At 35.8% G+C, this 21,243-nt stretch overlaps 1 protein-coding gene across 1 annotated transcript in view; it reads left to right on the top strand.

The window, feature by feature from the left end:
- Positions 1 to 21,243, top strand: part of LOC141433542 (uncharacterized) — a 51,393-nt gene that overhangs the window by 19,172 nt on the left and 10,978 nt on the right. The window contains exon 2 of the mRNA XM_074095628.1: positions 20,108 to 20,166. Within this exon, the coding sequence (XP_073951729.1) occupies positions 20,108 to 20,166 (59 nt within the window). The remainder of the gene's footprint in view (positions 1 to 20,107; positions 20,167 to 21,243) is intronic.

Here is a 21,243-nt window from a genome sequence, read left to right as displayed (position 1 = left end):
CGATTTAGATGAAAATTGTTATAGAGATACCTAATTTAAGTCACGGAAAGAACAGGAGGGTAGGTATAGTTTTGTCGAACGAATTCTTCGCAAAAGAAGTCGCGGGCAACAGCTAGTAAATACAGAATCCTGCTGTCTACACCGCACACCATGTCTCTACCGGGTAAACTGGAAGAAACTCAATTGCGTAGATACCGGAATTAAACCTTTTTCATAGTCGATTTCACGATAATTTTTCTGACAGATGTTCGATTGTCAATATATTTGCAGCGAAAAGTTCTTCCCTACTACGTACGTGATATTTTAGTCTATAAGGTTCCGTACCTCAGTTGGCAAAAACAGAACTTACTGTCAAATCAAAAGGTCAAAGTGGTAAAATTAAATATATAATTAGTATCTGAGTATTCGTACCTCTTATTGACTTATAAGCTTATGCACTTATAAGTGCGGCAAAGTTGGCAACCATAGACGTGGCGCCATTCCCAGCTGCGCTTGCGATTGTAATGATGTTACACATTGCCTTTTATATTCATACCAATTACTTATTTATTTTTAAAAAAGCATGGCAATGTCGGCATTCGTCACACGCTTAGTCATAATTTTTAATTGTATTTAAAACGCCTTTAAAATTAAGTTACTTCCCATAATACTTCCCATGATTTGAAACGTATTTCTTTTATGTAGCCCAGTCTTCCCCAACGTGGGCTATAACGCCTCCTTGTGGGCGCTGGAGGGCTAGAGGGGGCCGGTAAGGGGGTAAATCTTCACCTTTGTGCCTTCATTAGGCGAGACTAATATGATAGGGGTGCTACAAAGTAACTGATTTTTAAAGTTGTTATACGAAATAAGTTTGGGAACCTCTGATGTAGCCTATTATGTTCCACTGGGCAAAGGCCTCCCCAAGAAGAAAAGGAAAGAGAAAGGACAACGTTTATGTTTCTTATTTAAATATTTATGTTTTAATGGTTACTTCAAAATTGTCCTCTGATGGGCAGAGCCACTTTTTTTGTAGTTTGTCTGTGTTAGGCTTGAAGGATTCGTAATTTAATTAAAATAAATAATTTCAAAACACTGCAATATATTAATAAAATAAAATGCATCACAAAGACGAAGTATTGAGGATTTGAGACATTATTTATTACGAACGAAATAGAAAGGAATTAAATTGTATTACCTAAATATTTTTGTGAGTATCCAGTTTACAAATAAAGACTTAACTTAAAAAGCAAAACTAAAGTCTCATGATGTCTTGATAACCCAAGAACAAAGGACGAGCTCCGGTCAGTAGTCATTAGCGAATGACAACTGATTAAACACTTACACCGAATAATTGGGTGACAGGGTCATGGCTTGCAGTATCTGATGACCGTTTAATTTAAATATTCGAGGTTAATTCGAAATTATCTGACAACCGTTACATCGGTAAAAAATAATTCGGTCAAGCAAGTTCGGTAAACCTTGAAAATTACTTACTGCGCTGAGCAAAGGCCTCCCCTTTAGAATGTCACAATGAACTACCAACCGGTAACCGGGCAACCGAACGCAGCCTTCCCGATGTCGTCAGTCCATCTAGTGGGAGGCCTGCCCACGCTTCGTCTTGCGGTTCGTGGTCGCCACTCGAGGACTTTTCTCCCTCAACGGTTATCTGTTCTTCGAGCGATCTGGCCACTTCAACTTGCATATTCTTTCTTTGAGCCAATAAAAATAATAAATTTCAATAAGCCACATTTGTGTATATACATAGCAAAGATAAACGACTGAATGAAAATTGTTCAACAAGTTAAGAAGGCAGAGGTTACAGCCCGGTACCGAAAACGGAATTCACAGAATTTGATTGTTTTTGTAATATATATATTTTTTGTGATATTTATATTTTAGCCCTGCAGCGGGACGTATATAGGCTGAGATGATGATGATATTTAAGTGTGCGGTGACTTCAGTAAAGTTAAAAGTAATCTTCAAACTGAATCCAGTTTGTTATCTGTAGAATTGCTTCTATACAATTTCGAGGAAAAAATATAAAGTTCAAACAAGAGTTGACGTATCGCGTTACGTATTCCAGTAATAGCTGAATTCTTATCAGATTTTCATGCCATGAAATCTGTACGTTTTTTGGATTTACCGTACTTTTAAATGTTATTTGTTTAGTGCTTCGAGTGCTCTGGATTACTTCGTCTTAATTAACAATAGAGATAACGGCTGTCTAATAGTACCTACAAAGTCGTCGATATTCTTCCTGGGTCCTATTTCATAAAAGATACAGGTTACTCTGACTAGGTATGTCTTTTTTATTCGACTGGATGGCAAACGAGCAAGTGGGTCTCTCAATTCGATATATATTGCTAAGTTTAGGAGTTACTTGTTATATCGGGCATCATTGGCGAGTGCGGTTAGTGTACGATCCCGGATTTGTCGACCCGCAATGAACAAACCTAATATACGACCTGATAAGTCAAACCTCCATTGCAATAACGTGGGGTTTGAATTATCGGTACCGTTCATGGGGTTTGTCCTGATGATCTATCATTGCGGGATTTGCGGGTCGACAAATACAGACCATACTTTAACCGCACCCATATTGCCTACGAAATAAAGATCGAATCATCTATTATTTATTTTAATCCCCGATTAGTTTATTTTTTGTATGTAATTTTTGTGTAGGTATTTTATCTGACGTCTTTTTGTGTACCTATTATTTATTGTATAATTTGAACTTTACAGCGCATTGGTGTTTTAACTGCAATGCTGTAAGTTTTTGTTATCAATACATAGTACTCGTATCTGCCATTTCTTAGGTCAATGAATTAGGAGCCTGATAATGATATTTTTAGTTATTACTAGTTACCGTCTTATTTTCCAGCCCGTTGCCCAGAATTCATCTTATTTTACACTAGAAACCTTGAATATTTACACAACATTATTAATGAGGGTTTTCACAGAGGCGAAATATCGCTAGATGGCGTTAGTATCGTGAGGTCCATTTGACGTTTGACGTTTGCTTGCCATTGGCTCAAACCGAGATTCGCGCTGTCATCGTTCATCCAGCATTACCTCTCATATTTCGTTTTCTAGAATTTTTTTACCGTACAACGGCAAAACCTACTAGACACTGGCAAAATTGACCTCCAATGGACAGAGCCATATTTTTCTAAAAATCTAATCTAATCTACTTTTTTAACCAATCACGAGCAAACGTCAAACGTACCTCACGATACTAACGCCATCTAGCGATATTTCGCCTCTGTGAAAACCTTCATTCCAAAAAAACATCAGGATATCTTCATCAGTCGAGATTAGCTCGACTTGAAGTCTCTTTGTAACAGATAAATGCATTTGGTCTGCATGATGTCAACCAACTTCTCGAAAAGTCTTTCGAGCGCTATCAGATATAGTGGTATACTTTATCGATCGTTATGAATACTAACTGTTATATAGTAAATTGATTGTCATCTTTATGACATGATAGCACTTTGATAGCATTTCGCAAACTTCCGACAAATCTAAGAGTGGGTGTGAATCACAAACGGACTTACTTATTATCGTAGAAATATAGGTAGGTACATTAATGACGTTACACGAAGCGTTTTGGCTAGAAATTGAATTAGGTATTTTACGTTGAATGCAATTGTTATTCTTTTGGTCTGCGGAAACTAAAAAAAAAATACAGTACAAATTATGCTGATTTAAATTAAAAAAAAAGGTAACCATTTTGGTATGTACAGTCACCAGCATCAATATCTGACACAACAAGCGTGCATTAATATCTGATACGACTCTATTTCTAGGGCCGTAAGGACGTGTCAGATATTTTTGCACGCCCCGCTGTGGCAGATATTAATGCTGGTGACTGTACCAGACGAAGGGTTAAGAAAATTTTGATTTTCATGCACCTTTATAAGTACCTACTATAACCTTAACTTAGACAAGTTTAAAAACTTTGTTGTTGAAAAAAAAAGAATGGAAAAAAAGTTCAATATTTCAAAAATTGCGGAACCGATTTTAATGAAACAACTAAAAACCACCGCAAGGAAAGTCGCTTTCGCGTAATAAACCCGCATCGAAATCGGTCCATCCGTTTGCGAGCTACGATGCCTCAGACAGACAGACATTGGCGTCAAACTTATAATATACCTCCTTTAATAAGAACCATATCTAGAAAACCTGATTTCAAATTAAAAGTCCCGCACTCAAATTAGGTTAAAAAACAGGAGACATGTTGAAGCTTCATAAAAGAACTATCGGACAGGACAAGAAGGACAAAGACTCTCTAGCCATCTTAGTATTAATTACGACGTTCAATGAATCTAACTAGTTAATAGACAAAGACAGCGGTTAGTTCCTAAACTTGGCCGAACACATTGCCACGTTCCGCTCCGTATAGGTTTCAATTAACAACATTTAGTTATGAATAAACAAACATGTTTGACAACAGACTATAATATACTATACAATATCAACCCGTAACTGGCCGATCAAGGTAAATCACGGACCATACGACCTGTCAAACCTGTCATAGAATACGGTAACCAATGTCGAAACGGCTCTGCTGTCAATCTTACTGTTCAGTTACAATAATAACAAAATGATTCATTGAAGAGTAAAAATATCGCAAGTGAACGGTGACTTTACTCCGGTTAATTTTAGATAGTCTAACTACAGTATTACGCTATTTAAAATTTACGTATCTATTTGCGTATCTTTGCAATGATAGATTTAGAAATACGTCGAAGTTTATAAAATAAGATACTATGTATACCTGCCCTGCATTGTAGGTATTATTAAAAAACAGGGTTGGTAAATTCCGAGTATATTTTTAGGTTAAATAATTGAATTGTTTAATGAAACAACTGAGCTGCGAAACCTGTTTTTAATATCACGGCAGTGAAAAGGCAATTTCAGTCCGGAAAGTGAAATTCGTCGAAAAGATATATTACTTAGTGTCATGGGTGTTTAACATACATTCAACTTGATACTTACCGTAATTTGCATTCGTAAATTATTCAAGTCCTTTTAGTGTAAATGGCAACTGTATTATTTTTTTAACCCGATAAAGACAAAAGCATGACAGCCACAGAATTGGCAGCTAAAGTTAATTAGGTAATCTTTTCTCAGTTAACAAGCGTTATAACATTTTCGAACAACATTAAAAACAAAACATGACGATTTTTTTAATTTTAGAACTGCAGGTGTAGCTGCAGGTAAACAAATAGTAGTAGTTGAATCGCTATAGTTTGTTTTTAATTTTCTTCGCATCCAATTTTGTATCTGGCCAGTAAGGAATTAGACCCATTTAGTATGCATCCCTTGTATATTATCGGTGCCATATCGAGCGGGTTGCTCGCTAAACTTATTCTATTTCAAACGTGCCAGAAATTTGTAACGACTCAATCCTTATTAGAATTTAGAATCGTAATTACTAGTTTACGATAGATTGTTTTGAAACAAGGAACTATTAAATTTTGGCCCGTTATTATAGGAATTGGTAATTTCACTTAATACAGCCTAAGTGCTCTTATTCTCTAAGGAGGCTTGCACCCAGCATTGGGATATACACGCTGATTTTTAATTCAATGAGTGTTCCCACAGAGGCGAAATATCGCTAGATGGCGTTAGTATCGTGAGATCCATTTGACGTTTGCTCTTGATTGGTTGAATAACTAAATGAGCCAATCGCAAGCAAACGTCAAACGGATCTCACGATACTAACGCCATCTAGCGATATTTCGCCTCTGTGAAGAAAATCCTCATTCAGTAATGTTACCGACACAGTCGCAGCGCAGTAACATGGCACCAAACTTTTCAGAATGACCATATATATCCATGTTGTACTTATCTAGTGTGGTTATTGTTTTCAAAATACCTATCAATGAAACACGGTTTTTTAACTTGTATTATTATTCTGTGATTTTTCCCCTTTGGGGGTAATTACGCCTAAATATGGAACGACTGGTACGGAGTTTGTGGGACGATATCCTTTGACATTTAATACTATATAATGCTAATTAATTCTTATAATTAATCATCATAGCCTTCTCTTAAGTTAGTCATAGACCCAACCTAAACAAAGGTACAAATGAACCACAAACAAAATCTATAGAGTAAAGCACTGTCAAAAATTTACATTATACTGTTAAGTGGTGAACAGTGAACTGCTCGTATATAAATGTTGTGTTGCTGAGAGTATAAAATATAAATCCACTATCTTGACAGTCATGACATTCGTAGATAGTACGGCTTTATTATTACTTACCTACCTTCATGTCAAGTTGAAAATGCCGACGTAGCATGTGATTAAGTGTGACTTGCATTTCCTTCTGTATGTTGTCATCTGAAAATCATAATAAATAACTATGGTAGACCGCTAAAATGCTTTTTTTTCCAGAGCTAAGCCTTAAACACGATTATTTATTCTTTTGTATTTATTTTTTCACTTTTCCTTGTTTTAGTCACGAATTACCACTTAAATTATCAAAAATATAACAATTGCCAATAAACTATTGCTAATTGCAGATGCGATTAGTCTACGATCCAGTATTTGTCGACCCGGAATTAACAGCAATTAATGCACGACCTGATAATTCGATTCCGGGTCGACAATTAAAGCTCGTACTTCAACCGCACCCCTAATGCGGGGTGCGGGGAGGCACGTGTTTTGTTTATGGTTCCTACCAAAAAAAAATTGATAGAGACTGGCATAGAGTAGCTATAGATGGTAAAATAATCAAACAATTAAACCATTCCCATCATTCAAGCACTTTATGTAAACGAACTTTGTATTAACGAACTAAGTGACGATTCGGACTTCTGTTGGACTCTATGATATCTAAGCTAAAGCCGTTTTAGGTGATTGAAACTTAGGTACTGTAAAGCTAAACCGTTTTTCTTACTCAAGACAAGTTCACTTCCGTCCTCCTTTGTTGGTGTTTCTGTTTTCTTTACAACTTCCAACTTTTACTTACGCACACAACTAGTAATTAAAATATTTACCAGAGGCGTGAAAAGTGCAAATAAATACACCGGTCGGCCGTGACACTTGCCCGGAAACGGAAGTACGGCCGAATTCCAGAGACAATAATAACCGGAACTGCAGCAACTCATATGGGATGTGCATGAATTTACACCTGACTCTATGGTTTATTATTTTGTTTATATGACTGTGTGTACAGGATATTCGGTAATTCGTGATAAAGAGCACGATCACGATCATTTTCACCATTTCTTCACATGGTATAAGACGAGGGTAGAAAGAGACAGTGAAAGGTCAGCGCGTCAATACGGCCTTTGGTCTGAAAATATAAAGTAACGCAAAAAATTTAACAAGTTCACTAATAAATAGGTACTAAGTATTAACACACCTAACTAAGTACTTGTGACTTAGTGCCTTTATAGGACTGTATATCTAGTTTTAAAGTTATCTATTACTTTGTGAAGCCGTAAACTTAATAAAAATGATAAATGTTTATTACAAGACGTATAAATCGAATGGTACAGATGCATACATTATTGTATCTAAATGAGAAATGATGTAAACGTAATAACCTGATTATTTGTTGTCGTCATATCTCAATTGAACTTATAAATAAACTAATCGTTTTCCTAAGAGTTCGTTGCTTCTTCGATATTGCAGAAAATACAATGTTATACAAAAGTTCTTTATTTAAAACCCTCTTATCGCTAAGCTATCTGTTCCAGACAAATTTGAAGAGATCAGTTTTCTTGAACCCGTTGAGATCATTTCACCCCTTTCATCTGTTTTGTCGTAGCTAAAGTTTATTGACACTATCTAACCTTGTAATTTTTTTTGTACCGAGAGTCAATGTCAAAAAATCATAACCATTGATTAATAAGAGGTCTTGGATGTTTAATATGTATTTAGGTATGTATTTATCTACATAAGTATGTTTATCCGTTGCCTAGTATCCATAGTACAAGCTTTGCTTAGTTTGGGACTAGTCAATTGGTGTCAAGTGTCCCTTGATATGTATTATTTATCATTATGATATTTATAAGAGAGGACTACTGCTGTAACTATTAATTAAAAAGGGCCGCCTCTCCCCTCCACATAAAAAAGTATGCATCGAACCATATGTACATATATACCTACCTAAGCTTAATTAGATGATTAGAAGATGATGATGATGATGATTCCCTTTGAGCGGAAGTTTAGTGTTTTATGAATAACTAAATAATTAAATCCTACGCGAGAATTATCGACGGCACCAGACTGCCCATATCGGGAGCGATACAATATTATGTTGAATTGTTGATTTATTATACGGTTTAGATAAATGTGAGCGAATATGGACACTAATCGCTATCTTAGATGATGAGATGACTATTGACGACTTAGCCAGCACGTAAGGTACCTAAACGTCCGAGTGCTAACACACTAATGCCCAATAGACGACACCCTGCTGTCATATCTATTGCTAATGACATAAGATTAAAGATGACAACTATTGGAGCAGTGACAAGGACTCGTACGTTTACCTTACAAGTTATTTATAAATAATAGACTAGAATTAATTACGCCAAAAATCACTTAGGTATACGAGTCGTTTTGTAGAAATAATACTGTCAAAAGCATACAATTTACATTCAATCGGATAAAGTAAACCTAGAGGATTTCAAAGACGATGAATTTAGGTGTGTCAGTAGCTCTTTGTCTTAGTGCATGAACTTGGAAACCAGAATAACATTTCGTGTGTTTCTGTTGTAATTTAATTTAATTGCCAAATTTATCCTTTTAAATTATTTATACATTATTTCCCAATTAAAAGAGTCGCAGAACGTAGTGAACAAATTAAAAGCGTTGACTAATTAAACATTAGCTAATTTAAAATTTAATTAATGAAGCAGGTTTCCAAATAAGTTCATTTCAACATTCACAATGTTGTTAACTTCTTAGCTTATTCAAGTGAAGTATGTAATAAGATATAAGACAAAGGCGATTAAGGTGAATAAGTACACACAATTTACTCTCACCTTATTATTCGTTAAGCTAAAAAATACATGTACAAGTTTCATGTTTTTGCACTAGTTTCAGTATTGGTTTAGAAAATAATGTTTGGTATGGTACCTAGGTAGTTAATATTGTTATTTTTTGGACTGACCCCAACATTCCTTTCAACTAAAGTTCTTTATTGCATTTAAAACATACTTCCTTGAAATGTTGATATGAAATTAACTTAAGGCTACACAATATGATAAGGTAATACTTAGTCATAATCGTAACATAATCATACCGCTTCATTGTTCTTGATTATGTCAATCATTTGTGCCATTGAAAATTCAATTATTGGCATATAGATCCCTCATGGTTTTAAAATTATTGTTTTAACCATGAACTAAGTTGGCTGCAACATTACGTTCACTTGACTTTTTTAAAATGTCTCTGGTGTAGGTAAAGGGATTATAGTGACACACGTCGAGTCGAGGCTATCCTATCCTCTTGCGATGGCGGCGCTTACGATACGTGAAAAGTGAAAAAACAATATTATGCCAGCTCATTCGCTTATCTTAAATCCTTGTATTGTACCACACCAAGAGCAGGCGCCATCCAAACATAGCGCTTGCCCATATAAGACTAGTGGCGTCGTAGGTGGCTCCAATGTTAGCCCTAGGTTGGCCCTAATGGGCATAACAGATATGAGTCTGTATGACCTATTACAGAAAACCTTTAGTCATAACTGGGTGGTATTATCATGTACGGTAGTCTGCAGAAACCTGCATCATGTGATTTTTGTTCCCAAATAAAGGTATAGGTACAAAATATTATGTTTTAATAAAGGTATAAGAGTACAATATGTTTTAAAATAAATCCAGAATATTCCGGCAAATGGTTGGGTTAGTATTTTTTGGGATTGAGTCGCCTTAAGGACCGAATACACTTGGTTGTTGCTTTTGTTTACCTGTTTTTAATTTTATATGGGGTGCTTTATAGGCTTAGATAATTTAAGACTTTATAGGAGATGAGCCTGGTTTAACTGCGCGCCCCCAACTCCCTAGAACTTACTCAGGGTCGGATTTAGAGGTCTGGAGGCATTGGGGCAACAAATGAGTCGATGTACAGACCGACTTGTTACATGTATAGATAGATATTTCTTATATGTATAAGTAGATAGATATCGATAAATCATTTATTATTTTCGGTCTTCCTTACTGGTCAAATGGAATATAACGTCCGTTACAAAAAAGTGCACACGGCTCCTCCTCCTCCGGCATACACACGTGATGCATCCAGAGCTTATTAATACAACAATTACCCACACACAGCCATTGTTGCCACGTTCATTATTCACAATCGTTATTAATATCAATCCAGAGCAAAGCGAGCAAAGGGCAATTATCTCAGAGTGTCAGAGGTCAGTGGACGACACAATTGGTTCACTGCATTCAAAACATATCATGACAATCGCAGACCACACGTACCTTAAACGTGGGTAGATGTTTAAATGGCTTAAAATTGCTTTAGTGTATTCACTTATAGCCAATTTTATTCCTCTTTTATTATAAGACTACAGTGTTATAGGACGAAATTGTGGTCTTTAGGAAAGTTGCATATTGTTATAAAGGCAGAGAGAAAAGCTGTAAGTAGTTAACTTTTTGAAGACACACTTGAGGGTTTCTTGACCAATGAAATATCACTAGACGTCATGTTAATGTTTAGCTTGCGATTGTCTCATCTAGTTATTTAACCAATCACAAACGTGTAACAAATGTCAAAGTTGACAAACAGACCTCACGACAAAAGCGCCAACTAGCCTGAACCATAAAAAAAAACATTTTTAATACAAGCTTTTTTGCTGACTGTAATTTTTGTTGACTTTACTTGCCAAATCCAAACTACATTTGCATACCAAATTTCAAGTCGATGCTATTAACCGTTGAAGAGTTCAGTCCCGCGGAGACGATCCTGTCTGGACTACTAGGAGGATGTCACTACTAGATTATTGTATTGTCAGGCGATTTACATAAGTATTCCGTATTCAAGTCAATCTGACTACTGGAAGTTGATCAAATTTAACTTGCAAGATTTGATTACAGTCAGACAGACAAACTAAATAAAACGACAAACGGACAGGTGAAATTAAGTAAAAGCTTGTAAAGAGAAACAACACAGCCGCAATAGGCTTGCTTAGTGCTTACAGACACGTTATATTTCAACAACAAGTTACGTACAATGTTTCAGATACGAGTCAATATGTAAGTAACTTCGCATCTTTATTTTTTATAAAATGCCGAGGTCTTGCATTCCGCCATCTTGGAGCTATTATAACACTTTAAAATAGCTATCTCATAGGTCGATTTAGCGCTAAACAAGCTCTAAATGACTAATTACACGCATGTTTACCCTAAACAAGCTGTGCCGATGACAACGGCTGTAATTGACGTTATTTGGACAGTAACAAGCAAGTTCCACGTACGACCGGACGTAGAGCGGGTTAACGATTAAGATTTGGTGTTTATACAATACTAGGTAAACAATGTCAGAACTTACGCAAAATGCTTTCATGGGCTACAATAAGCATTGATTTTAAGTAGTTCTTTTAGAGCATCTGAAGGGGCTGAAAAAGCGAAATTATCCAAAAAACCGGCCAAGAGCGTGTCGGACACGCCCAAAATAGGGTTCCGTGGCCATTACGAAAAAATTAAGTAATATTTTTCTAATGATTTCGTATGTTATACGGAATCTTCCAAGTTTAGGTATATTTTATACCTTAGGCTGCTATTTACTCATAAACTACTAATAATTCTCAAGCAATTAATTAATTAGCCGTCATAGTTTTCATTGAAAGTTTGATATACTTACTACCAGTTTAGATTTTAGAGGGGGGGGGACGCTCGATTTTAATGAAAATATGCACTTTAAAGTTGAATATTTCACAAACAAAGCACTGAATCGAAAAATGGTTTTAAAAGACCTATCCAACGATACCCCACACTATAGGGTTGGATGAGAAAAAAAAATCACCCCCACTTTACGTCTATGGGAAAAAAAAATATTTTTGAATTTTTAATTGTACCATTTTGTCGGCATAGTTTACCTATATATCCGTGCAAAATTACAGATTTCTAGCATTGATAGTCCCTGAGCAAAGCCGCGGACGGACAGACAGACGACAGACAGACAGACAGACATGGCGAAACTATAAGGGTTCCGTTTTTGCCATTTTGGCTCCGGAACCCTAAAAAGTCCGTTCGGTACTCTTAATGCTTTGAAACTGGTGTAATGTGATATAAAGTGATGCTCTCATTTAATCTGTACCTACTAACTCGTCATTTGTTATCGCACTTTCGAACTTTAATTTATAATCGACTAAAAACTACCGAAACCACTTATTAAATTTGAATATCATCTCACATGCTGCATAATTGCATATTTTATTTTTAATCTTAAAATCTGCGACCCGATTTAAAGCTGGTTGGAAAGAGATATCGATTCTTTGGATCCCTTATAATCACGGCGATTACAAATCGGACAGTAATTTTAAAGTGTGCCGAAGCGGTAAATTATCTTAAAGGCATTTTACTGTTACTGGCCGCAGAAAATATAGCTTAGTGACCGCCCTATAAGTGTCAACTGTAATGATATCGATACGACCAAAGTTACAAAAATATGTATACTTACACGTCCCTAATGTTTATAAAGTCGTGTATAGGTACCATCAGCCAACTAAGTGGTCTAACACCCTAAAGTTGATAATCGTTTGCATGTCATAAAACAATAATGCCAATAGACGTGTCCGTCAGCTTGAAAGTTCGACTTTAGCGACATTTGATGAGAACTTATTTAATTGAAATAAGAATTATGAACAATGTATGGAAACCGCAAATTTTTTGTATTACGTCTTAGATATATAAGCTTATATATTATACTGTGCTTCGGCCGTATCGATCTAGTTAACGTACATTCTTAAACGGAGTTTGGCGTCCAATATGAGATTCAATAGGGAGAATAGGCTGTATTAGGTACCTAAAATAAATAATAAATAAATAACTTTTTCAGTTGACTAATCTTCAAATCTCGAGTAAAATCTCGGTAATTACTTATAATTGGCTTACCACTAATTGTAATAAATATTTAGCAATGCTTACCACAGTAAAAACTTGATGTTTGTTGAGCAAACTGTGTATCTAATTCTAATTAATAAATTAAAAGTACTTACCTATTCCGCATTGATAAACATTTGTAAAACTGTACACAATGTAGCATTTTTTGCCCGCTTTGACACCGTCTCCAACAATGTGCATAAGCTTTACTATAAATTGACTATAGTGACAGTTCGCGAGACTTACTTGCCAAACCTACTTCGGTAAGGTCACCGAATTAGGACTCATTAGTCTGCTGGCGCCAGCAAGACGCGACTAAAGGTTGCGCATCAAAAGGGCTGAGCCACCCAGTCTATACTTTTGTAGCTTTTCTTCAAGCCAATTTTGCTTCTTTTGATAAAAAAAATATTTAATGATTTTTCCACCCTTTTGGTTTTTCTTTGACATCACTATGTTTGAAAAATAATACTGTTTTTACTGCTTTCCTATTGACTACATTCGATATTTTCTAACAGGATCCGTGGATGAAATGGAGGCAATAATACCCTCAGGTACAATTAATTCTCCTTGCCAGTCACCTTTCTTGTTTGATCGCTTTTTCTGCAGCGATGTGAGGCATTTGATATCACCAAAGTACTTATCTGTAATTATTTACATTTCTTATGTCAACGCAAGATATTTGTCACAGCGAAGACGTACAAATGTAAGTGTATAATGTTTTTCCATCGGAAAAAGTCGGATCTCAATCGGAATACCACGGCACTGGCACTCGAAGTGTCAATCAATTATTGTATTAAATGTTTGATTAAATGAGTGACATTTTCATATCCATTATAAGCAAAAGCCAAATGTCAAAATGAAAAAACCGGCCAAGTGCGAATCGAACTCGCACACGAAGGGTTCCGTATCATCTATACAACATTTATTAGACATTAGCAAAAAACGCCAAAAAATCACGTTTGTGGTATGGCAGGCTGGGCGCCCCCTAAAATATTTATTTTATTCTGTTTTAGTATTTGTTATTATAGCGGCCACAATTATACATAATCTGTGAAAATTTCAACTGTCTCACGTGATAACGTTCATGAGATACAGCCTGGTGACGGACGGACGGACAGACAGCGAAGTCTTAGCAATAGGGTTTCCGTTTTTACCCTTTGGGTACGGAACCTTAAAAATGTACGGCTGTACGATGGGTAGGTAATGAAACTGATTGAGAGAGCAAAACAAATATGATCTTTTCCGGTAAAATACCTATATACGATGGTAAACCATTATGCAAGATATGTAAGCTTTTTGGTACTGGTAGCCCAGCACGCTACTGTTTATTGCTGACATGAAGCATGCTTCATCCATCTGCAATACTCGTCTACGGCTTAGAAAACTAACCCCCTTGTTAAATTTATTTGACGGATAAATGTGATGCCATCTCTTGTTTGTTTTGTTCGAATAGACGGAGACGGCATCACATTTATCCGTCAAATAAAATTAATCAATGAGTGGTGAAACAGCCCCTTAGTGTAATAGACCCAATGAGATTTTAATAAGTAGATACTGTAGGTATTTATTTTAATCAGTCTGAGAAGAGCTAAGCTGCCGACAAAGAACCTATTTATAAATATCTCAGGAAAGAACCTGCGAAGCCGTACTAAAGATAATCTGTTTAGTGAAAGCTAACGTGCGGAAAAGGAACGTTTACCGACTTTGAGAATGCTTAGTTCGTGAAATAGCGATATTATTGCTGCTTATACAGACCGTTTAGAAGAGCGAAACGGACAAATTCGAACTTTTTTACGAAATTGTTGCCATGCTCATGCATTTTATGTCGAAAATATAGTTACGAAAAAAAACAATTCTAATTCGTATCTGCTTGTCTATTGCTAAATTAGCTTTATGCGATAAGAGTACGTTTCACGAACCAAGATTTGAATTGCTCAAAGTACTGGCAGTCAAGGAAACATAGGTACCTACTGTTTTTTTCTATTCCTATTTCAAATTGCCTTGGCCGTCGCGGGCGGTTATGGTTGCAAACACAGTGACTCACTGGCAGTTAACTCATACAATATGACGTTATAATTCCTTCCATCCCTTTATTTGGATTAACATACACACCTGAATCTTAACAAAGGTGTTTTATAGTTTATGTGCAAATAGAGAACCAAGAGAAGACTTACCGTGTTCAATTCTTATTTTATATTGAATTATTACATAAAAATTGCTAATAAAAGTACAAACCTTTATTTAAATAAGAGGCAGATAGTAAAAAAGTTAAATAAGCTGTACCCTTAGTGTAAGTTTTCGGTTACAAAATACGTCTCGATCGCGTTCGCGTTAAAATCTCAATTTATATGGAAACACGAACAGCGCCCCTAGCGGAAAGTTTGCGATGTTCGTGTTTCCATACAAATTGAGATTTTAACGCGAACGCGATCGAGACCTATTTTGTAACCGAAAACTTACACTAAGAGCACAGCAGCAGCACCTTATTTTATTAAGCCACGGCTCACACGTACTCACAGAGTAATTAAATCGTAACCATTTTTGAAACTCGACCTCACAAAATAATCAAGCCAAGATAGGAAAACCACTGCTTATAAATCCTCATATATTAATCACTTAAGTGGAGTAGATACTTTAGTCATATCCGTCGATATAGACATTGACAGTTATAAAAGGAAGTTAACTGAATCATATCTACGTCCGAAAATGGCTGATCCTTAGAAGTTCGAACTAGCAAATGAAGACGCAACTACTCGAGGAAAATGTGTCATCCTTGAGATTCTTCGTAAATTTTATTATTGAAACTTTTTTATATTTTTAGACTTATTGAGACTTACTTAGAATTCCTTATTATAACCGCAGTTTTAAGTAGGTTTTTTTTATTCGACTGGATGGCAAACGAGCAAAGTGGGTCTCCTGATGGTAAGATATCACCAACCACCGCCCATAAACATAATAGGTATATATGTATAATAAACTAGTAATAAATAATATTGCTGAAGACTATTGAAGTTTAGTATGTCAGTTGAAGTTTAAGTTAGCTACTTAATAGAGTTCTAGACCACTACGTCCACGTCTTGTTTTCTTCTTTTGAGTATTTTAACGCGGTCGGGTTTTTTAACCGACATCAAAAAAAGGAGGTTATCAATTCGGTTGTTTTTTATGTTTGTTACCTCAGAACTCCGTCATTTATGAACCGATTTGAATTTTTTTTTCGTTCGTCTAGGAATGCTTTCAATTAGGTCCCATAAGCACCAAATCAGGATCTGTTGTGTTTCGGCGTGAGAGTATAGACAGCGTGAAATTACTGGCACGTGAGTATCCATCTTAGGCCTCTAGGTTGGCAACGCGTCACAATACCCCCGGTGTTGCAGATGTTTGTGGGCGGTGGTGATCTCTTACCATCAGGAGACTTGCTCGTTTGCCATCCAGTCGAATAAAAAAAAAAAAACTGATGATTGGATCCTAAGGAAATCGAGGAAACTCTTCAAATATTTTAGGAACGCCTATGGTAAGTAAATTTGATATATTTAGGAGTAACTCGCGCATTTGCTCTTAAAAATCATCATTTGGTGAAGTGGAACGATGATGAAGACCAAATTTGACCAATGGAGCGACTACTCAATAACAAGTACTTCACGGGTTGAAATTCAATTACTTTAACGCAGTACCTTAGCAATTTAAGCTCATCGTAATTCATATGGTGAAATGGAACGATGGAATGGTGTGATGAACCACCAGGAAGGACTCCTCATCCTCAATAATGAACGTATCTGCATCGGAAAAAGCAATTTATCGTAAAAAGTGACGAGCAGTTGACATTAAAGTATTGTATCTTAGATCTTTTACATTAAAAAGCGTGAAAAAAAATTTTATAACAAAAAATAGAACCGACTACAAAAAACCATGAAAATTATTTTCTACCAGTCTGACTGAAGTCGGTGCCTCAGTTGTAGGTGTAGGTGAGGTAGCCTATTATAGGTCCACTCCTGCTGGCTCGTGCTGTGCTGAGGCACCAACTTCAGACTGGTAGAAAATTATTTTCATGGTTTTTTGTAACCGATTCTATTTTTTGGTATATTTATTTTGTAAATTGATTTGACCTAGGTGTCCGATCCGTCTCGTACCGTGGTGTTGGTGTTGTGGCTGGGATACGCGGCGAGCCAGCCACTCGGATATCCTGCGTGTTGTTAGGAACCGGTGTGGCCAGTGCGATTACTCAGCAACCATGACTATTGTTTTGTTACATAGAGTAACACTGACGATGATAATTTTTCATTCAGTTCAAGACGGTATATTTTTACCAGACTGCCCAGAGGAAGGTTAGGTTTTTCGAGCATATACGGATATAATTTCTGATTGATTCAATTCATGAATTCAATACATCCATAAGCTTCCGGCCTATGAGTATTTTTTACGCGCAGGCTATAGGTACCTACAAACGTGACTAAATTTGGCTAGAAATGCGTTAACGCGCGTCGTCTGCGCGTAAAAAATACGTCGTGTGCATAAGTCCTTACTGGGGATTCGATTTGTAGCATTCGAACATGGCGGATGTAGACAATATCTAATTTTGCTATTTTTGCTTCTTTGAACAGTGAACAGTGATCACCACAATTCTATATTGCTCTCATGTCTGGCATTTTTAATGCGCAAGTTGTCTCCACGTGGTTTCTGGAATTTTACTATCAAGTTGCAAAAACTACAATCACCTACACTACTACAAATTGTCCTATTAATTAGGACAGAAAAGCCATATCTTAAAAGAGAAGAAGCAGTCCTTACTGAGGGTACCTATATACTTTTTTTCAACTAGCTTATAATGTGTCCTACTACAGGGCAAAAGCCTATAAGTATACTTAGCAAATAAAAAAATATTAAGGAGAGTGGTGTTCGAAAATATAACTAATAAGACTTAAAAATATAAATGCATTATTAATTACAATTTCTAAATACAGGAGAATCGGTGGCTGCGTTTGTTTTAATTTAACAAAATCGTAATATCTCTGAATAATATTTATCTATCTCATTCAAGTATAATGTTATTTATTGTAAAGATTTTGTTTTGACAAAATAAACAATAAATTCAGCCACCAATTCCCTGAAGCTCGCTTGCGTGCAGGTTGTACCTACACAGTACGAGACTACGAGTATATACCTACTTTATACTATGATATGAATGACATTAAGTAGATAACATTATGTTTACCCTGTAATTATTAGATTGATCTACATCCAAACGCTTTCTAATATTAGTAAATATGTAAAAATACATGGTAAGCTTTGTCCGTCCCACTCGAAATTCCTTTTACTAACCTTTTGCTTGACTGCACAATCCACTTCACTTCAATCTTCATATCTCTCCAATTCTCCATCCTTGTGTGTAAAAGACAATACCCTTTTAGCCAGTATCTAAGGAATCCTTTAAGCTACGGACACTAATCTATTCGTAAAGGTATACTCATTAAACGACCAACCACTTTGACGTCTATGTTGAGCCACCCTACACTGGAATGGTCGAGCGATTCAATTGAATAAAACAAAGTGACAGTAGAACCATTACACCTTTCGCATTGAAATGCCATTTTATGTCATTTCGGATTGCCATTGAACTTTCATGATTGAGAACGCGTCATTAAGGCTGGTGAAATTAAACTTTACCCTGCACCGAAGTACAAAACATATGCTAAAACCTATCCTAGTGCCCTGAAATAGTAGTACGTACCTTGAAAATAATTAATACATATATATTTCAGTGGCTCTTTGAAAGCTGAGAAATTGTAACTTTTGCGTGATCCATAATTGCGGGATTTTATGAATTTATTATAAATGGGAATCCCCAAAAAATATAGCGTTGTTCTCACTGAATGCATTACCATGCAAAATTTTAAAGATTTGAGCCATATCCCGTGGGAATAACGGTATAAAAAGTACCCTATGTGTTATTTCAGATGTCCTATCTGCATACCAAATTTCATTTAAATTCATCCAGCCGTTTTAGCGTGAAGGAGCAACAAATACACATACATATTTTGATTTTGAGATATTCTCTTCAAATATCCATACGTTTTTAGTAGCTCAGATCTTTTGACTCTTCCCCAGTCCTTATTTATCTCAATATCGTTTCTTTCACCACTCGTTAGCGCCGACATGTAGGTAATTGCGTCAAAGTATCTTGCCAAATACAGACTACGTGATTTGAGTCTATTGTGGCTGGACGTAAAATTATCAAGTATTAACACAGGTGTGCCTCACACCGTCACACTGGCATTTAAATGTTACTTTAGTGTTCAGAACTACGAATAAATATTTATTCGTAGGTTCAGAATGATGAATCAGTTGAGAAACAAGTATTTATAACTGTGTGTAATGTTTACTTAGTATTTGTTAAATAAAATACCTAATAATTGTCTTTTTTTTTTGTATTTCTTTGGAAAATTTTCTCGTGCTTTTATTTTACTTGCGTTTGAAGTGAACGGTTGACAATGCGAATAAGATGGCATATGACATGAATCATATGTGCTTCAAATATTATAGATGTAGAAGCTTACTTTTATTGATAGTCGGTTTGTTTATTTAGGTCAAAATTTTTAGGTTTTTTTCCATTGTGTTGTTTAGGCTAAAGTGAAGTAAAGTTTAGCGTGATAAGTCCTGTTTGTGGTATTTTGACTATAAAATTGTCCCAGTTGAATTTAATTCACTTTTATTGGTCGGGTTAATTTGAAATTTCGTATGCATATTCAGTTTAGGCAAAGATGCTGGCACAGTCACTGAATTAATATCTGCCACAGATGAGCGTGCAAAAATATCCGACAAGTCCCCAGCAGAAATACAGTCGTATCAGATATTTATGCACGCTTTGTTGTATCTGATATTGGTACTGGTGACTGAACAGTCACTAGCACCAATATTATTAAAACATTACGTTCCCGAGGGCACGCGATAAACGAAATTTCGCAGACAAAGTCGCGGTCATCAGCTAGTCTAATATAATTTAGTTATAGAAAACTTTTTGTGAAGATTCCTGTTTCAATTGTTTGTTTTATTGTTTCAGTTGTGGTTGACGTGGACGACCGACCGATCTGCGTAGAAATCTGTGATACTGCAGGACAGGTAAGACATCTTCATTCACTGTCATCAGCACTAAATAGTTATTAAATGTATTTTACATGTACTCATATGTAATCATCAAATTTTAATAACACTTACCTACATAAAATAATATCATCAATCTAATATATAAAATTCTCGTTTTTTCTTTTTCTTTTTATTCGTGTCTCTGTGTTTGTAACCAAACCAAAACGATTTGACCGATTTTCATGTTTTTTTTTTAGTATATACGGCATGTCTGGAAATAGGACGTAAACTATATTTTTCATACTTCTACGCGGATGGAGTCGCGGGCGAAAGCTACCTAGTAATAATATAAAAACAATTCATTCTAGATACTATTATTCAGCAAATGATTGGATTTGCTTGATAAATGCTAGAACATCCCTGTAATTTGTTTCATCGGAATTGATTCAAAGTTTTACAGGAGTTTTCTGTCAAACTTTTCTAATAATCTGCTGAAATAATTATTGCCACAATCATGACGAATTGTAGTAAATTTACCTCGAAGTTTATGATTTGAAACATAAAACACAACAATTTCACGACACGACAATTTCTTTCTTAACCTGCTGGAAGGCATAATAAAAGGAAAACGTGGTAGAGGATGACCAAGATGGACCCATTTCAACCAGGTGAAGGAAAGGGTGGGTGTCGTGTCGTATCAGGGAGTCAAACAGCTGGCCAAAGACTGCGGAGTGGCTATTAAAGAAAGAAAGAAAGAAAAGTTTATTTTGGCTCCAAAAAGTACCACCTAAAACTAAGACTAGAACTAGCACTAAAACTATGTTACTATGTTATTACTCCACCGACAAGAGCAATACTTAGCTCTTAAATTTCAGAAGAAGAAGAGAGAAACATAAAAGTCTTTCTTCTTACTTACGCCAATAAAACCTGCAACTAGGGGGTAGGTACTCTGTGATCTAATGATTTTATCTAATTTAACTAGCTTCTTAAAAGGGTGCGAACAGTGGGCTTAAACCTAATAAATATGTCAGCACGGGCCGAGGTCAGCGTCAAATAAAAAGACACCAAGGATTGACTCATTCCTTCGGAGTTTCAATTTAATTGCACTTAACA

This window comes from Choristoneura fumiferana, chromosome 12 (assembly GCF_025370935.1).
Source record: "Choristoneura fumiferana chromosome 12, NRCan_CFum_1, whole genome shotgun sequence".
NCBI lineage: Eukaryota > Metazoa > Arthropoda > Insecta > Lepidoptera > Tortricidae > Choristoneura > Choristoneura fumiferana.
The sequence above is the reverse complement of the archived record's forward strand: the minus strand, read 5'-3'. Positions and strand labels throughout refer to the sequence as shown.